The following is a 22,965-nucleotide window of genomic DNA, read 5'->3' as shown; positions in this document are numbered from 1 at the left end:
ATAGAAAAGTTATTTGCTAGTTTAAAAATTATCAGACTTTTTGTGGAACACCACTATATAAAAAAATGAGGTCTCACTTAAGGCTTGATACACATTAGTCAAGATAGCAAGTTATTTGAATTTAAGGATTGTGTAATTCTCACTGTATATTAAAAATGTCTTTCCAAGAGGCAGGTTTCCAAGGGTGTTCTTGGTATTTTTATATACCATACTGAGCTGTAACTTGTTACAGGAATATTCAAGTTGCAGAAAAAAGAAAAATATGTTTTTTAATATTTTCTCATCTAGTTGGGAGTTAATAGTTAGATTTATAAAAATGCACGATTACTGTCTCCCTTATTATTATTATAAAAATTGTTTATGTATATCAAATTTATAATAAGTTCTGATTTTGAAATAAAAAATCCTTTATGAAACATGTATAATGGCAAGTAGGGAATTGGGTCAATGTAGGTATGGTGTTCTCCTAAGTCATAAGAGACTAATGTTTCTATATTGGCTTTGGGTAAGTAATTAATTGTGAGCTCCCAGACTCTTGGTAAAAGAAGTATATAAGAAAGTGATAATTTGCTCCTTAGTATTACTGAATAAGTCTTTTGAATAAACGACCAAATGAAAGATAACCACTGTGATCTGATATAAAGCTTTGATGTAGAAGGACCTGTGAGAAACACACTTCTGATAAATACATAAGGGCAATGAACCCCGGCCATGAAATGGTATTCATTCATATTTCAATATAATTCATTGTGTTTTAGGATGTTCTATTTTACAGGATAAAAGTAAAAGTCTTGTGAACATTTGCAGTCATTAAGAAGAGTTTGCCTGTTATTTTGGTTGAGCTTATTTGATCTTTGTCCTCTCATTAACTTCTTTTCATATTTACTTACTTGTGTTGCAACTGATGGTTTCCTAATTTATTTTTCACTCCCTTTTATCTGGCCACTTGAGAAAAATTAGGTCAGGGAAGACAGTTAGGCTTTTGATGTTGTTATAATAGGATAGAGTTTGACAGGTGAAAAATCCAAGGGAGGTCTAATTCAAATTCATAGTGTGTCTGACTAAAGCAAAATACAGGTCTAGCAAAGAAGAATTCAAACTAATATCTAAATATCTTGGCAATGCATATGCTAGGTTAACATTGAATATGTAAATGCCCTGAAGGAATTAGATACTCAGTATGTACTTGTTTTGCATACTGGTCAATCCATTTGATCCAATTTATAGAATCAATTTTTGAGAAAAAAAATTAAAATTCTAGAGAGGACGAAAAACACACCAGAATTTAAAATATACTGAAAGAGTGCAAAATTCTTAAACCCATGTCAATGATGGGAGTTATGAATTTTATATATCTGAATAATTGCTTTTATTTTTTCTTAATTTTTGACATATTTACACAAGATATGTACAGTTATATTTGTTAGTTTTTGCTGTAAAAAATGATGCTTACACTTAGTATTTTAACATTAGAACAAACTTTTTTTCTTCACAAATCTATAGGTCATTGGGCACTGTTGACAATCAGACTTGGGTTTGAGTGATCTCAGTTGGGTGCATTCATGTGTCTGTGGTAAGCTTATGGTTGAGTTAAGACTGGCTTGTCACCAATAAATTCATTCACATATCTGGTGATTGCTTAGCTGTTAGCTAGTATGATCAAGTGGCTGAGTGCTGCATTTCTTACTAAAGAATCTAGGAGGCTAGTCTGGACTTGTATTCATGGCAGAGTAGGGTCCTAAGAAACCTATCAGATGTGTGTAAGGTCTCTTGATGCCTGGGTTCAGAATTGGCACATTGCCATTTTGGCTGCAGCATACTGGTCAAAGTAAATCACAAGATCAGTGCATATTCAAGGGCTAGGGAAGTTAATTTTCTTTGATGGGAGGAATTGCAAAGGTAAATTGGAATTGCAAAGAAGGATGGATAAAGGATAGGGAATCATTGTGATATTATATGTGTGTGCATGTTTTGTGCTTTCATGTATATATACATACATAGTGCTGTATTTCCCTGTAAATAAGGTGATAATTGTATAGCATGGGGGGAAAAAAAAGCTTTCTCCCCTTTTGTTGATATAAAACTTTGGACTTGGACCTAGAGCACAGCTATGACTGTTAATGCCATATGTCTCAGTATTTACAGGCAGATGCTAAAGGCCATAATGTCAGAAACTCACAAGACAAAATACTAACAGAGGTCTCTCAGGATACAGATCTACAGTCATAGAAATCATCGGTCTTTGGGGATTTTGGTTTCTCTAAATCCCTCTGTTAACCAAGATAGGTATTCTTGGTGTAGTGGCTATTTTGAGAAAGTGGAGGGCAAGCAAAGGGTTTTAACATTTTGAGAGTAATTGTAACTTGGAAGCTTAAGAGAGACTTCTTTAAAGTTTCACTCAGAGTCAGACTTCAGATGTAGCAGAGACTGTGTACAAAATTCTGCCGTTTCTACAACACTTCCTTCATCCGCATGTTTTACATTGTGATCCTGCAGCTTCTGCTTTCAAGCGGTTGAGTCTGTTTTCCTACGCCGTGTATCCAAATAGGTCTTGTGACAATTTCAGTCCAGTAGAATGTGACAGGAGTTAACATGGTGCCAATTTTGAGTCTATCGCTCAATAGGCTCTGCACACTTGTCATCTCTCAGGACCCCTGTCTCCTCTGGTGAATGATCTAAGCTGTCCTGCGGGAGGATGAGAGATCACCGGGATCGGAGCCAGGTCAATCCAGGTGTCCCAGGTGAGGCCCGAAGCTTGTGAAAGATCCAAGAAAAGATTATCACAGCTGACCGCGGATGCATAAAAGAATCCCAGTCAAGCCATAGAATTGCAAGTTAAATGAGTGGTTTTCTAGGGAACTAGGTGTTGGGTGGATTTTATAAGCAGTAATGGCTAACTGATAGATTTAGGGACATTAATTCATTCCAAATTATCTTCAGAAGTTATACCAATCAAATCATCTCTTTATATTTTCTAGGGTCTACAGTTATAAGATGGAATGATAAAAATTTATGAATATATTAATAACAATATAGTCTCAGTTATATTTTTATATATGGGAAATCTTTAAAAAACAGAGCCTAAAGGAATATTTTTATACAAGTGACTGCTAATTAACTAACACATTAATTCAATTAAAAAATGACCAACCCATCCAAGACTCTTGTGTGGAATAAAATAAAAATATATGTAACGATTCTATTTTATGAAACATATATAATAGATATATAAAATATGGTTGTCAGATTAATTTTATACAAGGCAGTGTGTCTTCTGAATTCTTACCAATATTAAGAATAAGAACCTCCGTCATTAATTATATTTTAATTGCAATAAACGTGATTATTTCATCACTGTTAAGGGCTTGCGAATAATTCTTTGTAAAAATATCTTTTTATTATAGCACATTATCCTTCTTATTAATAAGCAACCTATAGTATTGAATTTTTTACAAAATGATGAAAACTATCTTGTGACACAGATTTAAAATAATGTTCTGGTATTTTTGAAACAGTGAAAACGTAGATGCTGGCAAACAGTTTAAATAAGAAACGAGGATATAAAAATTTGAGTGATCATTTTTGATAAAATATTTTGATTAAATAATTATTGATAGATATTTAGTCCTAGGGATTTGTATTTCAAGGAAGAGGCTGTTTCTGACCATTTACTACTTACACTGGGGTTCTTTACACTCAAGTGTAGCTACATAGCAACTAGGAAAAATATCATTTTAGGGAAAGGAGTAACCACCCATGGGTAAATCCTAGTTTTAAAGATTGACTTGAGTGTATTTGACACATGGAAATTTGTCTGTACTTTGAATCCTAATTAATCATTGATGTTGCTACTTCTCTCCAGGATTCCTTCCAATTCATAAATATATCATATGAATTTTTTCCAGTTTTGGCATAGATAATTTAAGTAATCAAAAGATGCGTCAAATAATATTATAAGCACTTTTGCAAATTCACAAACTCCTTTCAATTTGTGGCTGAAACAACACCACATAGTATGAGTCTGGCTGAGAGCCAAATGCAGGCAATTCTCAGTGGTCTCATCCACATGTCTCCCTTGGCCTTTCTGAGTGACAGTCCCCTCTTTCCTTCTAGCGTGGGAAATTGAATAAAAGCAGCCACATCTCATTTTCCCCTCTTGGAGAATTTGTCAGTAACATTGAACCAGATTGTGTCTATAAAAAGCTGAGAAAAAAATACTGAATGGATTCAACAGAAGAACTCATGTTCAAGTGGCTTAGGAAGTGTGGGAAAGATAATCTGTTGAATTAATATTTTCATATCTCAAAATTGTTTTACTATTATACATACAGAGCAACACAGAACTTCTTTCACCAGTAGTTATGCACTCATATTTGATTCATGTTCTAGCATTGATTTCATTAAATATATTTTCATATCTTCTATTGTTCAGTACCTCACTTAGACACAGGCATGCCCCTGACCTGAGTTCTGTGCCTGGGGTTGGGTGGTGGGTACTACTCTTTGGAGTGCCTTTGAGATTTTCAAGTTTCCCACAGTGCTTGGGATCTTCCAGGGCCATCGGGCGTGGCCTTCGTTTCTTTCTTTTAGTGCTTTCCCTGACCCTTTCTCTGCGAGGTCCACTGATTATGGGTTGAATCAGATACCCTGAAGATATTCAGAACTTTCATCAGTGTGATTGTCCCGGGGCTCCATGGCCCAGCCCCCGGCTCAAGTGGATGGCTTGGTAAGAGGATCATATCCTCTGTCCACTGCAGAATTTCTGTCATGGAATCATGATTTCTTTCATAGGCTTCCAGAAAGTTCTGTAACATTGACTTTGAATAAAGCAAATTAATTATACAGTGAGAACACCCACAGGAAAATATGGCTACTGCCACAAAGAACACACCAGGGAAACCATGCTATTAATTCTCTACATTTTAAAACATATTTTTTTACTGGAAAAGGGAACTATGTAATTATGAAACAAGAGTAAAATTGCAACTGAAAATAATAAAACTGTAAATAATTTTACAGTGGTTTGGAGATGTGGGACTAAAGTAAGTATGACATGGAACTAAAATATAACTGACTTTAGGGACCCAAACACCATTAGAAGTCATTTGCTGCCTCTTAACTTGGCTTCTGTCTACATGTTGGTTCATTTCTCTCCTATAAATTTCCCAATGCACACACAATCATGCACATATCAAGGATCACATACTTAAAGCTTGCCATCAGAAAAGAAAAGAGACACTCTCCTGTCTGCTTACGTAAGAAGAACTAGTCAAAATAATAAACTTATTCAAAATAATGGTGGGAGGAATCACAGATTACAAGTAAATATTCAAAAATTCAGAAATTTATTTAATTGAGAAATTCAATAAAGTTCATATTTGTTATATAAGTATAATGTGTGAAACAGTTAAATATCCTGAAATCAAGCAGGCTGTATCGCAAATTCACTGAATATAGAATCACGCAATCTGAGTCCTTGTTTCAATTTTTACTAATTTGCTTGGCTAGCCAAATAAAGTCTTTAGTTTTGTTTTTTGGAGTGGATCTTCTTCAGTTCTAAAGCGGAAACTTCATTTAGATCATCAAATATTGTGAGTGAAATGGGAAGACAGTGCTGTTTAACTCCTCTGCCTTATTGCTTTTCACATCTTTCCAGACATTGAGGAGCCTTCAGAGAGTACTCTGTGATCTTCAGGACCAAACTGAAAAACACTAGACTATATAATCTATAGCTTTAAATATATTATCAAATCCTCTTTACTATTGCATCAAACCAAATTGTAATGATAGAAACAGAGAAGTGCTCAAGACCTAATAAAAATGGCATATGACTTGAAAAATAAAACTACTGAATGTGTTTTTATTAAGCAATGCTTTTGGATTTTTAACACCAGGAATATCCTGCTGTTTATGATAGAAGAAAACAAATATTTTTTTAAATTCCTGATGTCTTTCTAATTTTGTTTAGTGATATTTACTAAGAAGCCATTTATACACTTTAAAAAATATACAGCAGCTTTTTTGAGATGTTAATTCATCCATTTAAAATACTGTTCAATGGATTTTAGTATATTCAGGTTAGTGTAACCATCACCATAATCAATTTTCGATCATATAATCATCTTAAGAATAATCTATGTCCCTATTGGTAATTACTTCTTATTAAGCCCCCAACCCTGATCACAGAGATTACTCTTCTGTTTTCTTCTAAGGTTTTTATAGTTTTAGTTCTGTCTTAACAATATTAAGTCTTCTGATCCATGGACATGGATGGGTTTTCATTTATTTAGGTCTTTAATTTCTTTCATAGTATAAATTTTGTACCTTTTTGTTGAATATATTCCTAACTATATGATTTTAATACTCTTGGAATTAATTATATAGTTTTATTTTCAGATACTTTATCAATAACTTATATAAATAAAATTGATTTTTATTTATTGATCTTATACTCTGCAAGCTTGCTTAATTTGTTTTGTTAGATCTAACAGTTTTTTTCTACTGAATTCTTTGGCATTTTCAATGTACCAGGTCATGTTTTCTCCTATAGGGATCGTTTTATGTATTGTTTCCAATCTGGGTGCATTTTATTTAATTTTCTTACATAAATGCCCCAGCTAGAACCTCCAGTAAAACATTAAATGAAAGTATCGAGAGTGAACATTACTTTCTTTTTTGACCTTAGGAAGAAAGCATTTGGACTGTTATCCTTAAGTATGATATTAGCTGTGGATATTTTGTAGATGCTTTTTACCAAGCTGAAGAAGTTCCCTCTATTCTTAGTACGTAGAACATTTTTTATCATGATGGTTTATTGTATTTTGTCAAATGCTTTTGCTACATCTACTGAGATGATCATGTGGTTTTGCCTTTATTCTATTGATGTGATGTATGACATTGATTGATTTTCAGATGTTAAACAAATTTGGGATAAATATTGGTCATGAGGTGTAACCCTTTCAATATGTTGCTGGATTTGGTTTGCTAATATTTTGTTGAGGATTCTATATTAGCAAAAAGAGTGTCATCTCTTTTATTGCAATATTTTTCTGTGGCGATATCAGAGTAATACTGAATTTATAGAAAAAATTGAGAAAAGTTTCCTTTTATTTTTTAAAGAGTTGGTGAAGAATTGGAATTAATTCTTCTTTACATATTTAGTAGAATTCACTGTGAGGACATCTGAGCCTGGAGTTTTCATTGTGAGATGCTTTTCAATTACTATTTAAACTCTTGATTTGTTATTAGTTTGTTTAGAATTTCTATTTCTTTTTGAGGCAATTTCTGTCATTTGTGTCTTGGTATTTCTATTGTATTTGATTTAATTTATCCAATTTGCTGGCATACATTTGTTGATAGTATAGCTTTATAATCCTGTTCATTTCTGTAAATTCACCAGAAATGTACCCATCTATAATTAGTGATTTTAGTAATTTGAAACTTTGTTCTCGTTATCTTGGTCAGTCTAACTAAAGATCAATTTTTTGCTTATTGCAAAGAAACAACTTTTATTTGCATTGATTTTCTCCACCGTTTTCCTTTTTTATTATCTCTCTAATGATTATTGTTTCCTTTCTTCTGCTTGCATTAGGTTTAATTTGCTCTTATTTTTCCAGTGTCTTAAGGTGGAAAGTTAGGTTTTGATTTGAAATAATTCTCCGCTATAATATAAGAATTTAGAGCTATAAATCTCCCTCTAATCATCATCTTAATGCTTCCATGAGTTTTCATATGTGTCTTCGTTTTCATTCATCCAAAATACTTTCAAATTTCCATTTGAATTTTTTCCTTTATCTATGGGTTATTGAGGACTGTGATGCTTAATTTCCACTTACTTTTGAAGTTCCCAAATTTCCTTCCGCTATTTATTTTAATTTTACTCCATTGTGAAGAATTTACTTTGTAAGATATAATATGTCCCAACAGATGATCTATTTTGGAGAATGCTCCATGTGCACCTGAGAAGAATATGAATTCTGCTGTTGTGGGGTGGAGTGTTCTTATTCATAGATATCTGTTAGGTCCAGTTGGGTTAGTAATAACCATCATTACCCAACCATATAATAGCTGAGTCTCCAAGCTATTTTTAGTAAATGAAACTGACTTGCCATTAACAAATGATTATGCATGACTAGCAACAAAGTCTTTCAAACATAGTAATGTGGTGTTTGTGTGTGTGAGCATGCATATTTGGAGAAAGTAGTTCTAAGCAATCATTTGTTTAGTTTAATTTCACAACTTGATTTTCTGGACCAATTTGCTATTCTGAGGCAGCCCAAATTTTGAAACTTGCCTGGAACAGCTCTGGGCCAAATAGGTTCCCTGCCTCTTTCCTTGTATATAACCCTCCCTTCCACTAAGCAGTGAGAACTGCCTATTTGAATTGACCTTTAATGGCAGGGCTAATAATTAGAGGTAGATGCAGAGGAGAAGATTTCCAAATGGATGTAAAGTGACTCATATTTTATTATAGCCCATTTTATTAGATATGATTACTGACAAGAGAAAAATGAGTTGCTCAAGTTGTAGGAGCTACTAGGAAGAGCCCAGAGTTGAGTATATAATTCTACAATTATATATTAATTTTAAACTGTCATAATTACAGATTTTACAGAAATTCACAGAAGATGTTTTTGTTTTTCACATTTGCTTTCTTAATCTAATGACTTACTAGGCAAAGAGACATAGAAATTCTCTATATATTTTTCAATTTTAATACCATTGACTTTTAGACATACCAATTTAATAATAGCTCTTCAGAGTACATAAATAGCAGTAAATTAAATATAGTTATGAATTCTAAGAAATAGAAAATGCTGATTAAAATTCAACAGATATTATTATATTTAGAAATTAGGTAGGAAATCCAGTTACTTAAGTATTACTTAGACTCATAATAATTTTTAAAAATTGATATTATATAGTAAAAATCCCTTCTTTTTATATCAAATAAATTGCAACCCAGAGAATTTAAGCATATCACTAGCCTATCATTTAATATAACACTTCTGATTAAAACAGTTTTTAGTTTTAATCCAGAGCCTTTTTTTTCTAGTGATGCTGGAGACATAGGGGAAATGTATTGCTTGGAATATATTCTACAGAATTAATTTTTACTTAAAAGAGCTGTGCATTTTTCTTACTATGATCCAAAAAAAATTTTTTTAATTGTTATTAAATATTATTTTCTGAATAAAATTTGTTTTACAAAGTGAAAGTGACACTTTTATTTTAAATTAAGATCTGATCTTTGATGTTTAGCTGTAATTGGAAAGACACATTAGGTAATTTACAACATTATTAAAAAAGTTTAAGACTGTCAATCTTAGAGGTCTATAGCAGCAGTCTCTATTTCAATGTGCTCAAATTATTTACTATTTAAATACTTTTATTAAGGCCTGTAATTTAATTGAATAACTATATTAGTTTACATTTATTTTCACCCTACTTTGCCTTTGTTTGAAAATTTTAAAATTTATTAATTTTATAATTTTTAATACAGCATAAGGAATTTTTTAACATTTTAAATTGCTCTTAATATTTTACCTTTTATAATATTTTATTAAAAGAAATTATGTTGTAGAAGATCATGCTCTTACTAGCTTTTCTTCCTATATTAATGTTATGATTTGTTTTCATGATGATGTTCTCCTAGCAAACCTTTAGTTCATAGGGATTACAGTGAGTTTCTGGTTTCATGTTAGACAACATTTTGCCATATTAATAGCTACCACTGAAGAATTAGCAGTATTTTATTTTGCAAATTATAATGAGTATACGACATTTAGTCTTTATCTTCCTTCGTGTTTAATGGATATTTCTAAGGCTAATTACCACTTTTCTATATTTAGTGAGAAGGAGCACATATGAAGATAAAAGCACAATGTGATAGCTATGAGATGTCACTACTCTACAAATATAGAAATTCTCTAATTATCTCAGAGATATTCATGAAATTTTCAGTGCTTTTCTAGGAATTGGATTAATTGAACAAAAGTTGATTACCCTTACCATAAATTAATATTTGAGAGAGTTGAGTTTGCCTCAGTAGTAATGCAATATCAATTTTAGCATAATGTCCTAGCAGAGGCTCTGTACTATTAGTTATTATTTTAATTTATAATTGACTTTCAAAACTTGCTAATAGGGGATGAAGACGGTGTCTCTCCATGTACGATGTTTTCGTTAAATTATTTTTATGTTGTGGTTAACCATATCATCAAAAGTTTGAAGAATTAAATTTGTATAACAAAAACTTTTTTTACATGCAAAAACAGCTGTAGAAGCAGAACGGATTATAGCTTAAATCCTTAATCCAGGGTCAGAGATCTTGTGGACAGTCCATTGTTAGAAGATAGTATTTTTGCAGAAATGCAGTTATACTCTACATGGGAAATCCCACATTTTTTAAGTAGTTTTTGGCACACTGGCTTCCTAGGCACAAGTCTTTCTCTTCTAAATGCTGTAACAACTGAAATTTTTGCCTTTAGCAACTTTTATTTGGGATTAGGCTACCCTTGTGAAAGGGTCTGGCTTCTTTGCTGTCATATATTTATGAGTTATAAGATAGATAATCTTTTTCTTTTAAGTTTACAATTTTTCTTCAAGGTAAATTATTACAGAAAGTTGCCATTGTTCTATGCATATAAAATTAAAGCCCCTTATTCCTGGCATACTGCTAACTGAATTTGTTGGCATTCATTTATATCTTCAGAAGACAGACAGATAGAAAACTTATTCTTTTCAATATGCCTAGGTAAGCCTAGTACCAGTGCCATCAGGCACTAATCCTCTAGGGTCATCCCTGAAGAAACTTCAGAAGTAATTTTCCAAGGCTAGACAGTTCCATGACTGTAAGGTTTTTTTCTGAAATAAATCTGGTATAGAAGATAAAATATAGTGGATAAAGAGTCTTATAAAATGATATGCCAAATTTGGAACACGCTGGAAACAAAGTCAATGACTAAATAAAAAGAGGAGACAGAAAAAAATTGCAAGGACATGAATGTGTTATTTAACTCATGGGGGGAATCCTTTCACAATGTATACATATATCAACTCATCATGTTGTACGCTTTAAATGTCTTACCTTTTTATTTGCTAATTATACTTCAGTAAGCTGGGAGGCTGGGAAAGGTGTAGACTAAAGGGAGGAGTTGGGGTCAATTCGGGAAAGCTCTCTGAACTTTCCGGATGTGCCTTTGCCTTCTTGGATTCAAGAAGTCCGACTGGGGCAGTTCCTTTTTGAAAATGAAGACTTGCCATGGCTTCCTGTAAGCACTTCATCACAACGCTCTGATTCAGCTACTCCGATGCAGCTACCACAGCACGGCAGCTACAGTCCATTGTCCCCTCACTGTTTCTAACCATTTCCAGTCTTCTGGTACCTTCACATTCTACATTACTTCTTTATTTCTTAGAAGTGCCCTTTTCCAGAGTTTCTTAGGTTTAGGCCCAAAGATACTGTTCTAGAGATATCATCCGTCAATAAGACTGTTCTTTTTCTTTCCACTTAATGAACCAATGAATCACTGCATGCCAGGTTTCGGTTCTTCCAGCTTGGATTGTTTACGCTGTGTCAAGATCTACTTCTTCACAAAGTGCTTCTGCTGTATGATCTCTTCCCTCATTAAATCCAGGACCTGAGTTTCAGCTTGACTCTACTGGCTGGCCCCAGGATAACTCAGATTCTTTTGCAGTGTGCCTATTTTGAGCCATGTTAACACCATATTAGGGATCTATGCCGCATGCACATGTTTGCAATATGGTTTGCTACAAGAGAGACAGCTTTTAAATAAGATTGATTACACTGAATGACAACATTAACTGTAGCTCAAGAAGCAAAAGAATGCTGATCAGAGATACCACTGAGGTTTTTCCAGTGTATAAATAATGACAATGCAAAATTCATGCTTAAAGCTAGAAAAGAACAGTGGAACAAGCATAATCATAAATGAAGCACAAAAGAGGATGTGGTAAATTTTTAAAATCACATGCACACCGTAAGTTTAAATTATAGGACTTCAAGGCAGCTGTAGTTATCTGATGTACTTAGCAAATATATTTAGGTAGGAGCATATGTCAGTTTTTCATTCAGCTCGTATGGGATATCTTAGCATACTAATGAGAATGGATTTTGGAATCAGGTGGAATCGGGTGGATGTGGATTTGGATCTAGATTCTGCTTTCTACCAGCTACATAAAGTCGGTCATAAATTAAATTCTCTAAATCTAAATTCCTCATATGGAAAATGAGATTATGATACCTACTTGTATGAATAAAAGTTCCCAGTTGCAAGCAACCGAAGCCAAATTCAGGGGATTTGTGCAGAAAATGAGTTTATCACAAGAATTTGGAATTGTTTGGGTGGGCTGAGCATTACTGACCCAGGAACACATCTCCAAAGCACATGGTGGAACAAGGCAGATTAGAATTTTAAGACTGCTCTTGTCAGGAAAATGGCTGGACCATGCACACCTGAGGCTGTGGGCACTGGAAACTGGGCTTGGTCTCTGGGATTGCTTCCACTGCTACCTAAGGTCACATTCTCATTCTTTTATTAAAAATAAAACTTGATGGTGAATGAAACAATGGTAATTTAAAGGAAGGTAAGTGTAGCAAAAGCAAAGACATCTCACCAGCTAAGTCTTCTCCCACCTAATTAAATTGTCTATACCAATAATGTCTCAGTATTGCTCTAGCTGTCTCAATATCTCTATAAATATCTGAAGTGCTTTAGAAATATGATAACAATAAAAATTTTGGTGAGATCGTTGAAGGTGAAAATATTTCTTATTGGACTTGAGATTCTTTTACATCATAGCATTTTCTATTTCTGTGTTATTCTATTTTGGAAAAAAAAGTCATTTCCATTTTTAATTTCAGGTTGAGGTTTTTCTGCTTTTATTTCTTTTTTTATTAATCTTAATAAAATATATAGCAAGACTTAGTTATTTATGGACAAAACAAGTAGTGAAAAATTCACAACACATCAGTGTGATAGTGGTTAAGAAATATAGCCTTGCAACTCTCTAATATTTTGAAATTATACAATACTTTAGTTTTATTTTTTAACTTACTCTTCTGAATTAATACATCAGAGTACAATAAGTGTAGTTGTGACTAGTAATTTTTATTGGAGCTTCCTTTCATTATAGTAAGAGCGTAAAAATAACTGAACATTAGTCAAAGGTAGTTTACACATGCATTTATGTAAAATAAGTATATATATATGGAGTCATAGGTCTCACTGGGCTACAATGATCAAGATGTCAGGCAGGGCTGCATTCTTTTTGGAGACTCTAGGGGAGAATCTCTTTCCTTGCTTTTTCCAGCTTCCTGAGTTTGCCCACATTCTTTGGCTTATGACCCTGCCATCTTCCAAACCAGCAATGGCCCATCAAGTCTCTCTTATATTATATTACTCTAATATTTACTCTTCTGCTTCTGTCTTCCATGTTTAAGGAGGGCAGAAACTGCGTCCATTTAGTCACTGTGTCCCTGAGCAGTTCTGGAGGTCAGAGGTCCAAAATGTTTTTTATGGGGTCAATATCAAGGTGTCAGCAAGGGTTTGTTTCTTCTGGAGGCCCTAGGGGAGAATCTGTTTCCTTGCCTTTTCCAGCTTCTAGAGGCTGCATGAGCTTTAGAGTGACCCCCTGTTGGAATCAGTGCTCAGTCATTTACTAGTTGTGTAATATTGGGAGGTCATGTCATCTCTCAGAAGCTCAATATATTTGCCTACATAATGGAGTAATAGTAGTATATACCTCAAAGGGCAATGATTCAAACAATGGAGCCCAGTAAAACTATCCTGTAGATGTTGTCAGAAGTGATTCCTGAACCCACTTCCAAAGATTTTGATTTTTTAGATCAGGGATGCTTCCCTGAATTCCTATTAACAATCTGCAGACCACAATTAGAAAAACACTATCAAATTTTTTCAAAGGGATATTTCTATTTAAAAATGTTTAGAAGAACACTATATAAAAAAACTCAGAAAACTGGTAAAACTATTACTATGATAATCAATGAACATGTGTATGTGTCTGTGTGTATTTATGTATGTGTGTTTACAATAATTTATTACTTTTAGCTACTCTATTTTTTGAGATTCCATATAGTAGATGCACAATTTAGCCTTAAGCCGAATCATTATTAAAAACTTAGCAATTTTGATCTTCACATTTTAAAAAGTTTTCAAATATGAAGGTAGATATTAATGACTACCTTGTCTGTGACAATTTTAAGTACTATAAAAAAGATTTTGATCTCATGATCATAAGATGATTGGAAGATTTTGACACCAATAAAATAGCTGAATAATCTTGTATAGAATAAATAAATGCAAAGCTTGTAGGTACAAGTTTAAACAAACAAACAAAAAAATGCAATTGAGCTTAAACTAGAGCATAGATTCATTCTCATGTTATAAAAACCCTGAGACTTGACATTGAAGAAAATCTGAAAGCCTTATAATGGTGAGATTAAGAATGGACTTTACTTGTATTTTTTGGAAGTTGACTAAGGATATAATTATGAAGAGAATATTTTGATTTTTAGTCCACCACAGTCCTTAACATAGAAACTTATTTATGATATTTTAAACTAAACAATAAAAAATTCCTATACTCTTAATTTTTTCTTTAATATTTATAAGTAAAATTAGCCTGCAGCTTTCTTTTTTGGTATAATCTTGATTCAGTTTTTCAAATAGCTTTGGCATTGAGCCTCTAAATATGTCCAAGAACTTGATTGTCAAAATTTCTGGGTGAGCTTTCTTTTCTTTAATATTATTTCCTATATCTTCTGGGATAATACAACTTAGAAAAAGAGATAAACATTGACAAGGGGAAGGAGTTTTCTGGTCACCTGAAGAATAGTTTTCCCACTTCTAATTAATCACATGTCAGCCACTGGGCATGTGTAATTAATGGCTCATACCTCCAAAGCTATAATGTATAAACACATTGCTAATCTGGTTAGAGAAATAGTAGCGTGCTGACGATCACTGCAAATGAGAATGATTTGTTAATCCTGTTTTTAACTATTGAAGGCAGTGTATTAACTCATGTCAGTATGAAAATTGCAAAGGAATTAGTTGGAAATAAAATACATAGAATGATGCAGCGTAAATATTTGTTTACACATATTCATATACATATTATATAAAGATAAGATCAATTTAACTGCATTGCATGTTTTGTTTTACTACAGACATGGCATAGACACAATAAAAATAGGTAGAAAAATCTGGCTTCAAATAGCTGCTGTAACTCCTGTTAACTATGGAATTTAAAAGAATTAGTTAACTTCTTTGAATTGTCTTTTTCACAAATGTAAAAGAAGAAAGTATAATTCCAACTGTAAAGATTTTTAGAAATACGTATGACATTTTTTATTTAGTTTTTAATTTTGAGATATAACTTATATACAACATTAAGTAATTTTATTTATTTTTTAAATTGAAGTAAGTTGGCTTACAAAGTCGTGAAGTCGTGTTAGTGTACAGCACAGTGATTCAGATATATATATATATATATATATATATATATATATACACATATATATATATGTTCTTTTTTGATTCTTTTCCCTTATAGTTTATTACAGAATAACATTGAGTAATTTTAAAGCATACAACATGTTGATTTGATACATTTATATATTACAATATGATTTTCACTGTAGTGTTAGCTGGCACCTCTATCATGTCACATAATTATCATTTCTTTTTTGTGGTGAGAAAAGTTAAGATCTAGTCTCTTAGCAGCTTTGAAATTTATAATACAGTTCTGTCGATTATAATTACTATGTTCTGTATTAGATTTCAAGAACTTATCTACCTACTGGTTGCAAGTTTGCACCCTTAAACAGCATCTCCATAATATCCCCACCTCCTAGGCCCTGGTAACCACCATTCTACTCTCTTGTTTTTTGAGTTTGGCCTTTTTAGATTGAACATACAAGTGATAATTAAACAATATTTGTCTTTCTCTGTCTGACTTACCTCACTTAGCATAATGCTCTCAAGGTCCTTTCATGTGATCACAAATGGTAGGATTTCCTTCTCTCTCATGGCTGAATAATATTCCCTTGTGTGTGTGTGTGTGTGTGTGTGTGTATATATATATATATATATATATATATATATATATATTCATTCTCTTAATCTCTTCAACCCTTGCCAGACACTTAAATTGTTTCCATATGCTATTGTGAATACTGCTGCAAGAAACATGGGAGTGAAGATATATTTTCAATATCTTGTTTTCATTTCCTTTGGATATATACTCAGAAGTAGAATATTTAATTGGAAGTTCAGCCCAAGGCAACAGATAATATTGATAAGACACACCATGGTTATTTGCCAAAGCAAAATTACAAGTCTTCAAGCAACATACTGAAAACTAGCTACACCACTCTTAAAACTGTAACCCATATTAAAGATATAAATACGGGTTATTGGAGGATTTGGAAGATAATTTATCCATAGAGAGCTGCTGATTTGCTATGAATTTTTTTCTCTACAATTTTGGAAGGTGGGGGATTTCCCCCCAAACTCAGAATTAGAGAGAAAAGCTTAGGATATAGCCCACTCAGGAAACAGGATATAAGGCTACTGCAGTTGGGGTTGGGAGATCCAATGAGCTAATTTTTAACACTTTTCAGCTGATTTTAAAATTTGAGAAAGAGTGTGTTTAGCTGCTGAAGAAAACCCAAGGGGGCGTGGCTATCTGGGGACAGATTCTTACTGCTTGAGTTTGTTTCCTGTGGAGCACAATATAGACAATATGTGAGGGACAACTAGTGTGAGATCAAATTAGATCCTGCCCAAAATGGTACTTGGAGGAGCAAGCGACTTCAGTAGGAAGAAGCTGAACATATCATTGCATTCCTGGGGGTGCATTACTAACATCGACAAGTGAAAGATTTCTAATGACAAGATGTCTCCAAAGAAGACATACGAGTGTTGCCTCAAAACAATAAGACATAAGTTTTATATGTCATCTGGAGGAAAGATTGAGAAGCCAGTTTTAAAACTGCTTTAGTCAAGTGATAATTTACTGCTATTCCTCCTGCTTCCTCCCTCTTTGTTTCTACTACCCTGACCTGTTAGAAATGGGAGCTAGTTAGTCAAAACAAAGTAGGAAGTTGAAAACTGGGGTTGGGGGGAAAGGATTTTTTACCCCCTTCCCATGTTTTAGGACTACGACACTTTGAGAGCCGTTGTTCATGAAGAAGACAATATTAAACTAAAAATTCAGAATGCTTAATGAACTAGACATTTTATATTACTGAAATGAGATGGTTTGGCAAATTTAACCTGATCTAAGGAACAAAGAGTAATCAGAAAAGTTATCCGTGGCAGGTTAAAATTAGCGCACTGAATAAAGTTAGAGCAACAGTAGAAGAAATATCTTTGCACTATCATTGAAGCCTACCACTTATGCTTCCGCAATATACTTATTTTATTGCAATAGAATTATGTTTTTAAAATAAAATTTTTGTCCCTCCATTTTAAATCATTCATTTGGACACTGAAAATTTTGTCCCCCAAATATTTTGATCCTACTCTTTTAGTTTTCCTCACTGGAAAGAATGGTAGCTACTGATAAATGATATAATTAGGATTATACATTTTGATAATTAAAAAATAACCTAGTTATCTCTCAAGATTCTCACTATTTTCTCATAGATTAATTTAAATCAGCAGCATATTGATAATAAATATTACAAGTATAAATTCCACAAATGTAAATTTTAGTGACTAAAATGACATCAATAACATTTGTTATTTATTAAAAATTGAGGAAAGAATCAAATCAGCACTTTAAAATTTAGATTGGCTAATTTGATCCAGGAAAATTGAATCTGAAACACAATTAAGAAAAATATTATTGTAGTATTTATTGTAACATTTTGTAAAAAATAAGTATAATGTTTATGTTGAGAATAATTAAAACAAATTTAAATTAATATTAAATAATAACATGTGAGAAGTATGTTTATCCATAGAGAAGTATGTTTATCCATATAGAATACTAATACTATCTTGGTAGTGAAAGTTTCATGATGGAAAGTAATTTTTTAATAAGAATTAATCCATAATATTGGGGAGGTTTTTGGTTTTTCACTTAATTTTTATTCATAAATATAAAAGCATGTTTTGTGATCAAAATATTGTATCCCAAATCCTGGCATCCAAATATCACTATATTAAAACAGTGCAGGGAAAACAGCATGATCAAACACTTACTCCCCTCTGTACAGATATGTAAATCACTATCTAGACAATAGTAAACACTTAACAATGTTGCTTCCCTTATCACATCCCTTTAGAATAGCATCTACATCATGTGCAGTGACATATTGTCTAACTATACCCAAATCTGACTTAACAATCATAATTAATTCCTAAAGAATAAACAAAACTAGCTCAGTCTGCTTGATAATGAGTGGAAATCTTCAAGCAAGGAGATGAATGTAAAAAGAAATGAAAGGTAGGTCAAGGGTTGCATTAAGATATGTGTCATAATAAAAAGCAATGTAATTCACATGAATTAAGAAGCCCGAAGTTGATATCTTTTTTTTTTTTAATAAGTTTATTTATTTATTTAGGCTGGGTTGGGTCTTCATTTCTGTGCGAGGGCTTCCTCTAATTGCGGCAAGCGGGGGCCACTCTTCATCGCGGTGCGCGGGCCTCTCACTATCGCGGCCTCTCTTGTTGCGGAGCAACAGACTCCAGACGCGCAGGCTCAGTAGTTGTGGCTCACGGGCCCAGTTGCTCCGCGGCATGTGGGATCCTCCCAGACCAGGGCTCGAACCCGTGTCCCCTGCATTAGTAGGCAGACCCTCAACCACTGCGCCACCAGGGAAGCCCCTCATTTTTGTTTAATAAATGATGTTCAGTCAAATGTTTTATTTGTACACAGAGTGTGAGATTCAGGGGAGCGTTCTCAACATATAAGTATTGTTTGAAACTATGTAACTAGATAAGAGCACCAAGAAAATAAATTCATAAAAATAAGAGGTAGAAGGAATGATCACTGGTCACTCCAATAATAAGAGATGAGTAGAAGTCAGTAAAGATTTAGAACACATTGCATACCAGATAGAAGGAAAGGAAGAAGAGTGTGTTAAGTGAAATGTAAAGCAAAAAGATGTTGTTTAAGGGTACAAACTTGCAACTAGTAGATAAATAAGTCCTAATGCACAGTATAGGGAATATAGACAGCAATATTGTACTATAATCATCAAACCTGCCAAGAGACTAGATCTTAATTTTCCCATCACAAAAAAGAGAGAATAATTATATGATGTGATAGAAGGACTATTGCTACAATGGCAATCATACTACAACATATAAATGTATCAAATCAACGTGTTGTACACCTTATATATATACACACAATATTATATGTCAAATATATTTCAATTAAAAAAGGCAAAATAAGAATTTCTAAGAGAATAGATTGTGTCAGTTATCTGCTATTTATCAGTCAGGTCAAATTGATAGCTGACCATTGGTTTTAGCCAATTTGAGGTCGTTGGTGATTTTTGTCAAGGGGAGATTTTAGTAGTTTAGTGGGGTCAACTACAGCTGAAGAGAGAATGGGAAAGGATTTAGTGACAGGCAATTAATTCTTCAAAGGAGTTTGGTTGTGACGGGGAGCAGTAATATGGGTAGTAGCTGATGGAAGATGTGGAACAAAGAAAAGTTTTTATTTTTTTTTTCAGAAGGCAAATTAATAGCTTAATGTTGTTCTGCAAACATTTTTTTGCTTCTTTATATTATATAATACATATTTCCCTGTATTAGTATATACAGTATCTACTTCATCTTTTTCAGTGGTGTAAAAGAATTATGATAGAAGGGCCCACCTTATTTATTTTAACAAGTTTCCAGTGGATGGACACAAGTTGTGTTAAACTTTTTGCTATTAAAAGCAATGAAACACATAGCCATGGCTATATTTTTATATACATGCACATATTTACCTATAGGATGAACTTCTGAAAGTAAAAATACCAGGGCCAAGATTATATATAGACAAAAAAGAGATATTACCAAATTGTTTCCCAAAACATCTGCACCAATTTATTTATTTATTTATTTATTTATTTATTTATTTATTTATTTATTTTTAAGTACTCCAATTTTACTGCAGCAGTATAAAAGTCATCCATTCACCACAGTGTAAGATTTAAATGCATCTGCACAAGGGTACACATTCTATAAAATGTAGTAAGATTGCTGCTGCCCTGCCAAGTATTTCCAGTCCCTACCCTGGTCCTACTGTAATACTGGTTTCCCAATAGCTTTATGGAAGCAAATCATTAAAAATAATAATAATAATAAGGCAATTAAAAAGACAAATCAAAATGCCTCAGTGACCATATATCCAACTCAAATCTTATCTATTTAAATATTACATTTGCCTCCCACTAATAAATCTTTATTTCACTCAAACTTGAACAATAAATCTTCCATACTGAAATATCTTCCTTGCCAAATTAATTCAAAGGAAAAAACCAAAATGATTAGTAAAGAAAAATGTAGGGATTAACATACCCTTTTGTTTTAAATATTTTTAAGGTTTAAAAATTGTTGAAAGTTTTAAATTTCTAGTAGGAAAACATATCTGAATGAATACCCTAATGGCAAACCACTGTAAAATGTTTCAGCTGCCTTTGGGACAGAGGGGTAGGGATTATCTTCAAAGCACCCCAGCTTTCTTCATGACGTCAGAGGTACACTGGTTTGTATTACTGCGACATCCATTAGGTGATCTAAGTTGATTTTCCTTCAGCAGGGGCTTTATTTGTCAGAAGGGCATTATGCTTGACCTCCAAATTTGGCCAACAATTTACTGATGAGATTCATAACCTTTGGGTTGCTCTGATATTTTGACATATTTGCCGGGTTCTGAGCCACAACCTGGAAGACCACCATAACTTCTGGATCCTGCATGGCTGCAAGAACCTCTGGATCACTAAGAATTTCATTGAGCCCAGGTATTCCTGCCATTCCAGACATGCCCCCTCCCATTCCAGGCATTCCGTCAGGAAAGCCACCTGGAAAAGAGCCATACTGAGTCCCTGATTGTCCTCTGGCTTCTTCCTCCCTCGGGGCTCTCTCATGTTCTTCCTGAGCCTTCTTGACCCTTTCTATTCTTTCTTTGATCTCTCACTCTTCACGTTTTCGCTCATACTTTTCTCCGATGTTCAGCAATTTTCTGGGCCCTTGGCTGAACTTCTTTCAGCATTGCACTAGCATCTTCATCATAATCCAGTTTCCAGGCAAGGGCAAGATCAGGGGCAGCTTCTTCCTAATGGCTCAAAAGTCTGTGTGCTTTCCCTCGCCACTTGTATGGCTGAGCTGAATCAGGATTTATTTCAATAGCTCTGTCACAGTCTCGGATGGCAGCATTTGGCTTCTGTAATTTGATGAAGACACTGTCTCTCTTGGCATACAGAATGGCCAAACGAGGATTTAGCTTGATGGCATCTGTGAACAAGTCAATGGCTTTCTGTAGTTCACCATCATTTAGGGCATCAATGGCAGCCACTTTTCTTTTATCATTTGCCTGATCCATCAACTCCTCAGTTATCTCTACATTTTCAACTCCCATTTCTTGAGGGGGCATCAGTGTCTGGTTCAATCACACCTTCATTGTCAGTTTCTAGATCACTTTCCTCACTTGATGGTTCGTCTGTCTTTATGTTTTCCTCCGCCTTCTTACTATCTGTTTTTTCTTCCTTGGTATTTTCTTCCAATTTAGTTTTATGAGTAGCAGGTGGTATTTTATCCCCCATGCTCTCTGCCACTCCCTCAGGAAGCGCATTTCCTCGGTGTGCAGAACACTCGGGTCCTGCTCGCACATTTTCAGAAAGACTCAAAGCTCGCTCATTTTGCGGGGGTCTGTGGTCCGGAGGTGGCGGGAGGCGGTGGGCGCGGCGGAGGCTACGGCCCTATTCCAGGTCCGGCCTGACCGCGTAAAGGGGGCGGCGTGTAAAGGGGGCAGCTGCACTAATTTAAATTCCTAAAATACTGTTTGCGATACATCTGTTATTCAACACGGTCACTAATATAATATATGATCAAATGTTTTCATTTTACCAATTAATTCGGTAGAAATTACATTTTATTTGATTTTTGTAAAAGCAAGTTTGTGGATGTTTTATAGATATTTTGGATTTAAGTCTATTAAATGTCTGTTTGAAACCCTTTGGCCAGTGATGTATTGAAATTTTGATTTTTTTTTCGTATTGAATCACAAAGAAAAATGTTACACAGGTAGAAATTATCAGATACTGACCAAAATAACAAATTTATTTCCTGATATTTGTAATAATAAAGTAGAAATGTAAGGCAGCGGTTAGCCAATGGTTTTGCCCAATCATATATTATTTATTCGAATTTGAGTTTAAAATTATATTTTCGGCCAACAAAGCAAATGTTTAAATTTTATTTAAAAAAACTAAGTGTTAAAAGTTTAGTCTGGTAATTGTCCTTGGTTTCCTGGATGAGTTTGCTAATATTCAGATTAATTTTAATATTCAGTGATTGCCTCTGAAATTATCTTTTTGGGTGAGAATAACAGTTCACACAGAGAAAGCTCTGACAGTTAATCAGCAACCACAAACACTTGCAGGCCTTTTTCCTTTCTCCCAAGAACAGCATAAGCACTAGACCTTACGTGCCCACAATATGTAAGAGAATTAAAACGAGGACCACCTATTTCCTTGGATTAAAAAAAAGAAAAAAAAAACAAACACCATTTATTACCAGTATTAACAGCAAACTGTATAATGAAACACCTTCTCTCCAACTTTTCTCTTGTAACTTGACTCTGGAGATCTTACTCCATAAAAAATTAATTCTAATTTTGTGTCCTCTAGTTATTGCCCTTCAGTCTGTGTGTTGTCTGTATGCTAAACTCCTCTAGTTATAAAGACACCAA

The 22,965-nt window shown here is 33.6% G+C and overlaps 1 protein-coding gene and 1 pseudogene across 1 annotated transcript in view; both read right to left on the bottom strand.

Moving 5' to 3' along the window:
* LOC132363311 (profilin-1-like) overlaps window positions 1-4,561 on the bottom strand; it is a 64,422-nt gene extending 59,861 nt beyond the window's left edge. Inside the window, exon 1 of the mRNA XM_059919064.1 lies at window positions 4,464-4,561. Within this exon, the coding sequence (XP_059775047.1) occupies window positions 4,464-4,561 (98 nt within the window). The remainder of the gene's footprint in view (window positions 1-4,463) is intronic.
* A 16,267-nt stretch (window positions 4,562-20,828) lies between these two features.
* On the bottom strand, window positions 20,829-21,843 carry LOC132363551 (hsc70-interacting protein-like; annotated as a pseudogene).
* Window positions 21,844-22,965: the final 1,122 nt, after the last annotated feature.

Source organism: Balaenoptera ricei, chromosome 3, assembly GCF_028023285.1.
Source record: "Balaenoptera ricei isolate mBalRic1 chromosome 3, mBalRic1.hap2, whole genome shotgun sequence".
Classification (NCBI taxonomy): domain Eukaryota; kingdom Metazoa; phylum Chordata; class Mammalia; order Artiodactyla; family Balaenopteridae; genus Balaenoptera; species Balaenoptera ricei.
Note: the sequence above shows the minus strand (reverse complement) of the source record. Positions and strands in the feature narration are given on the sequence as shown.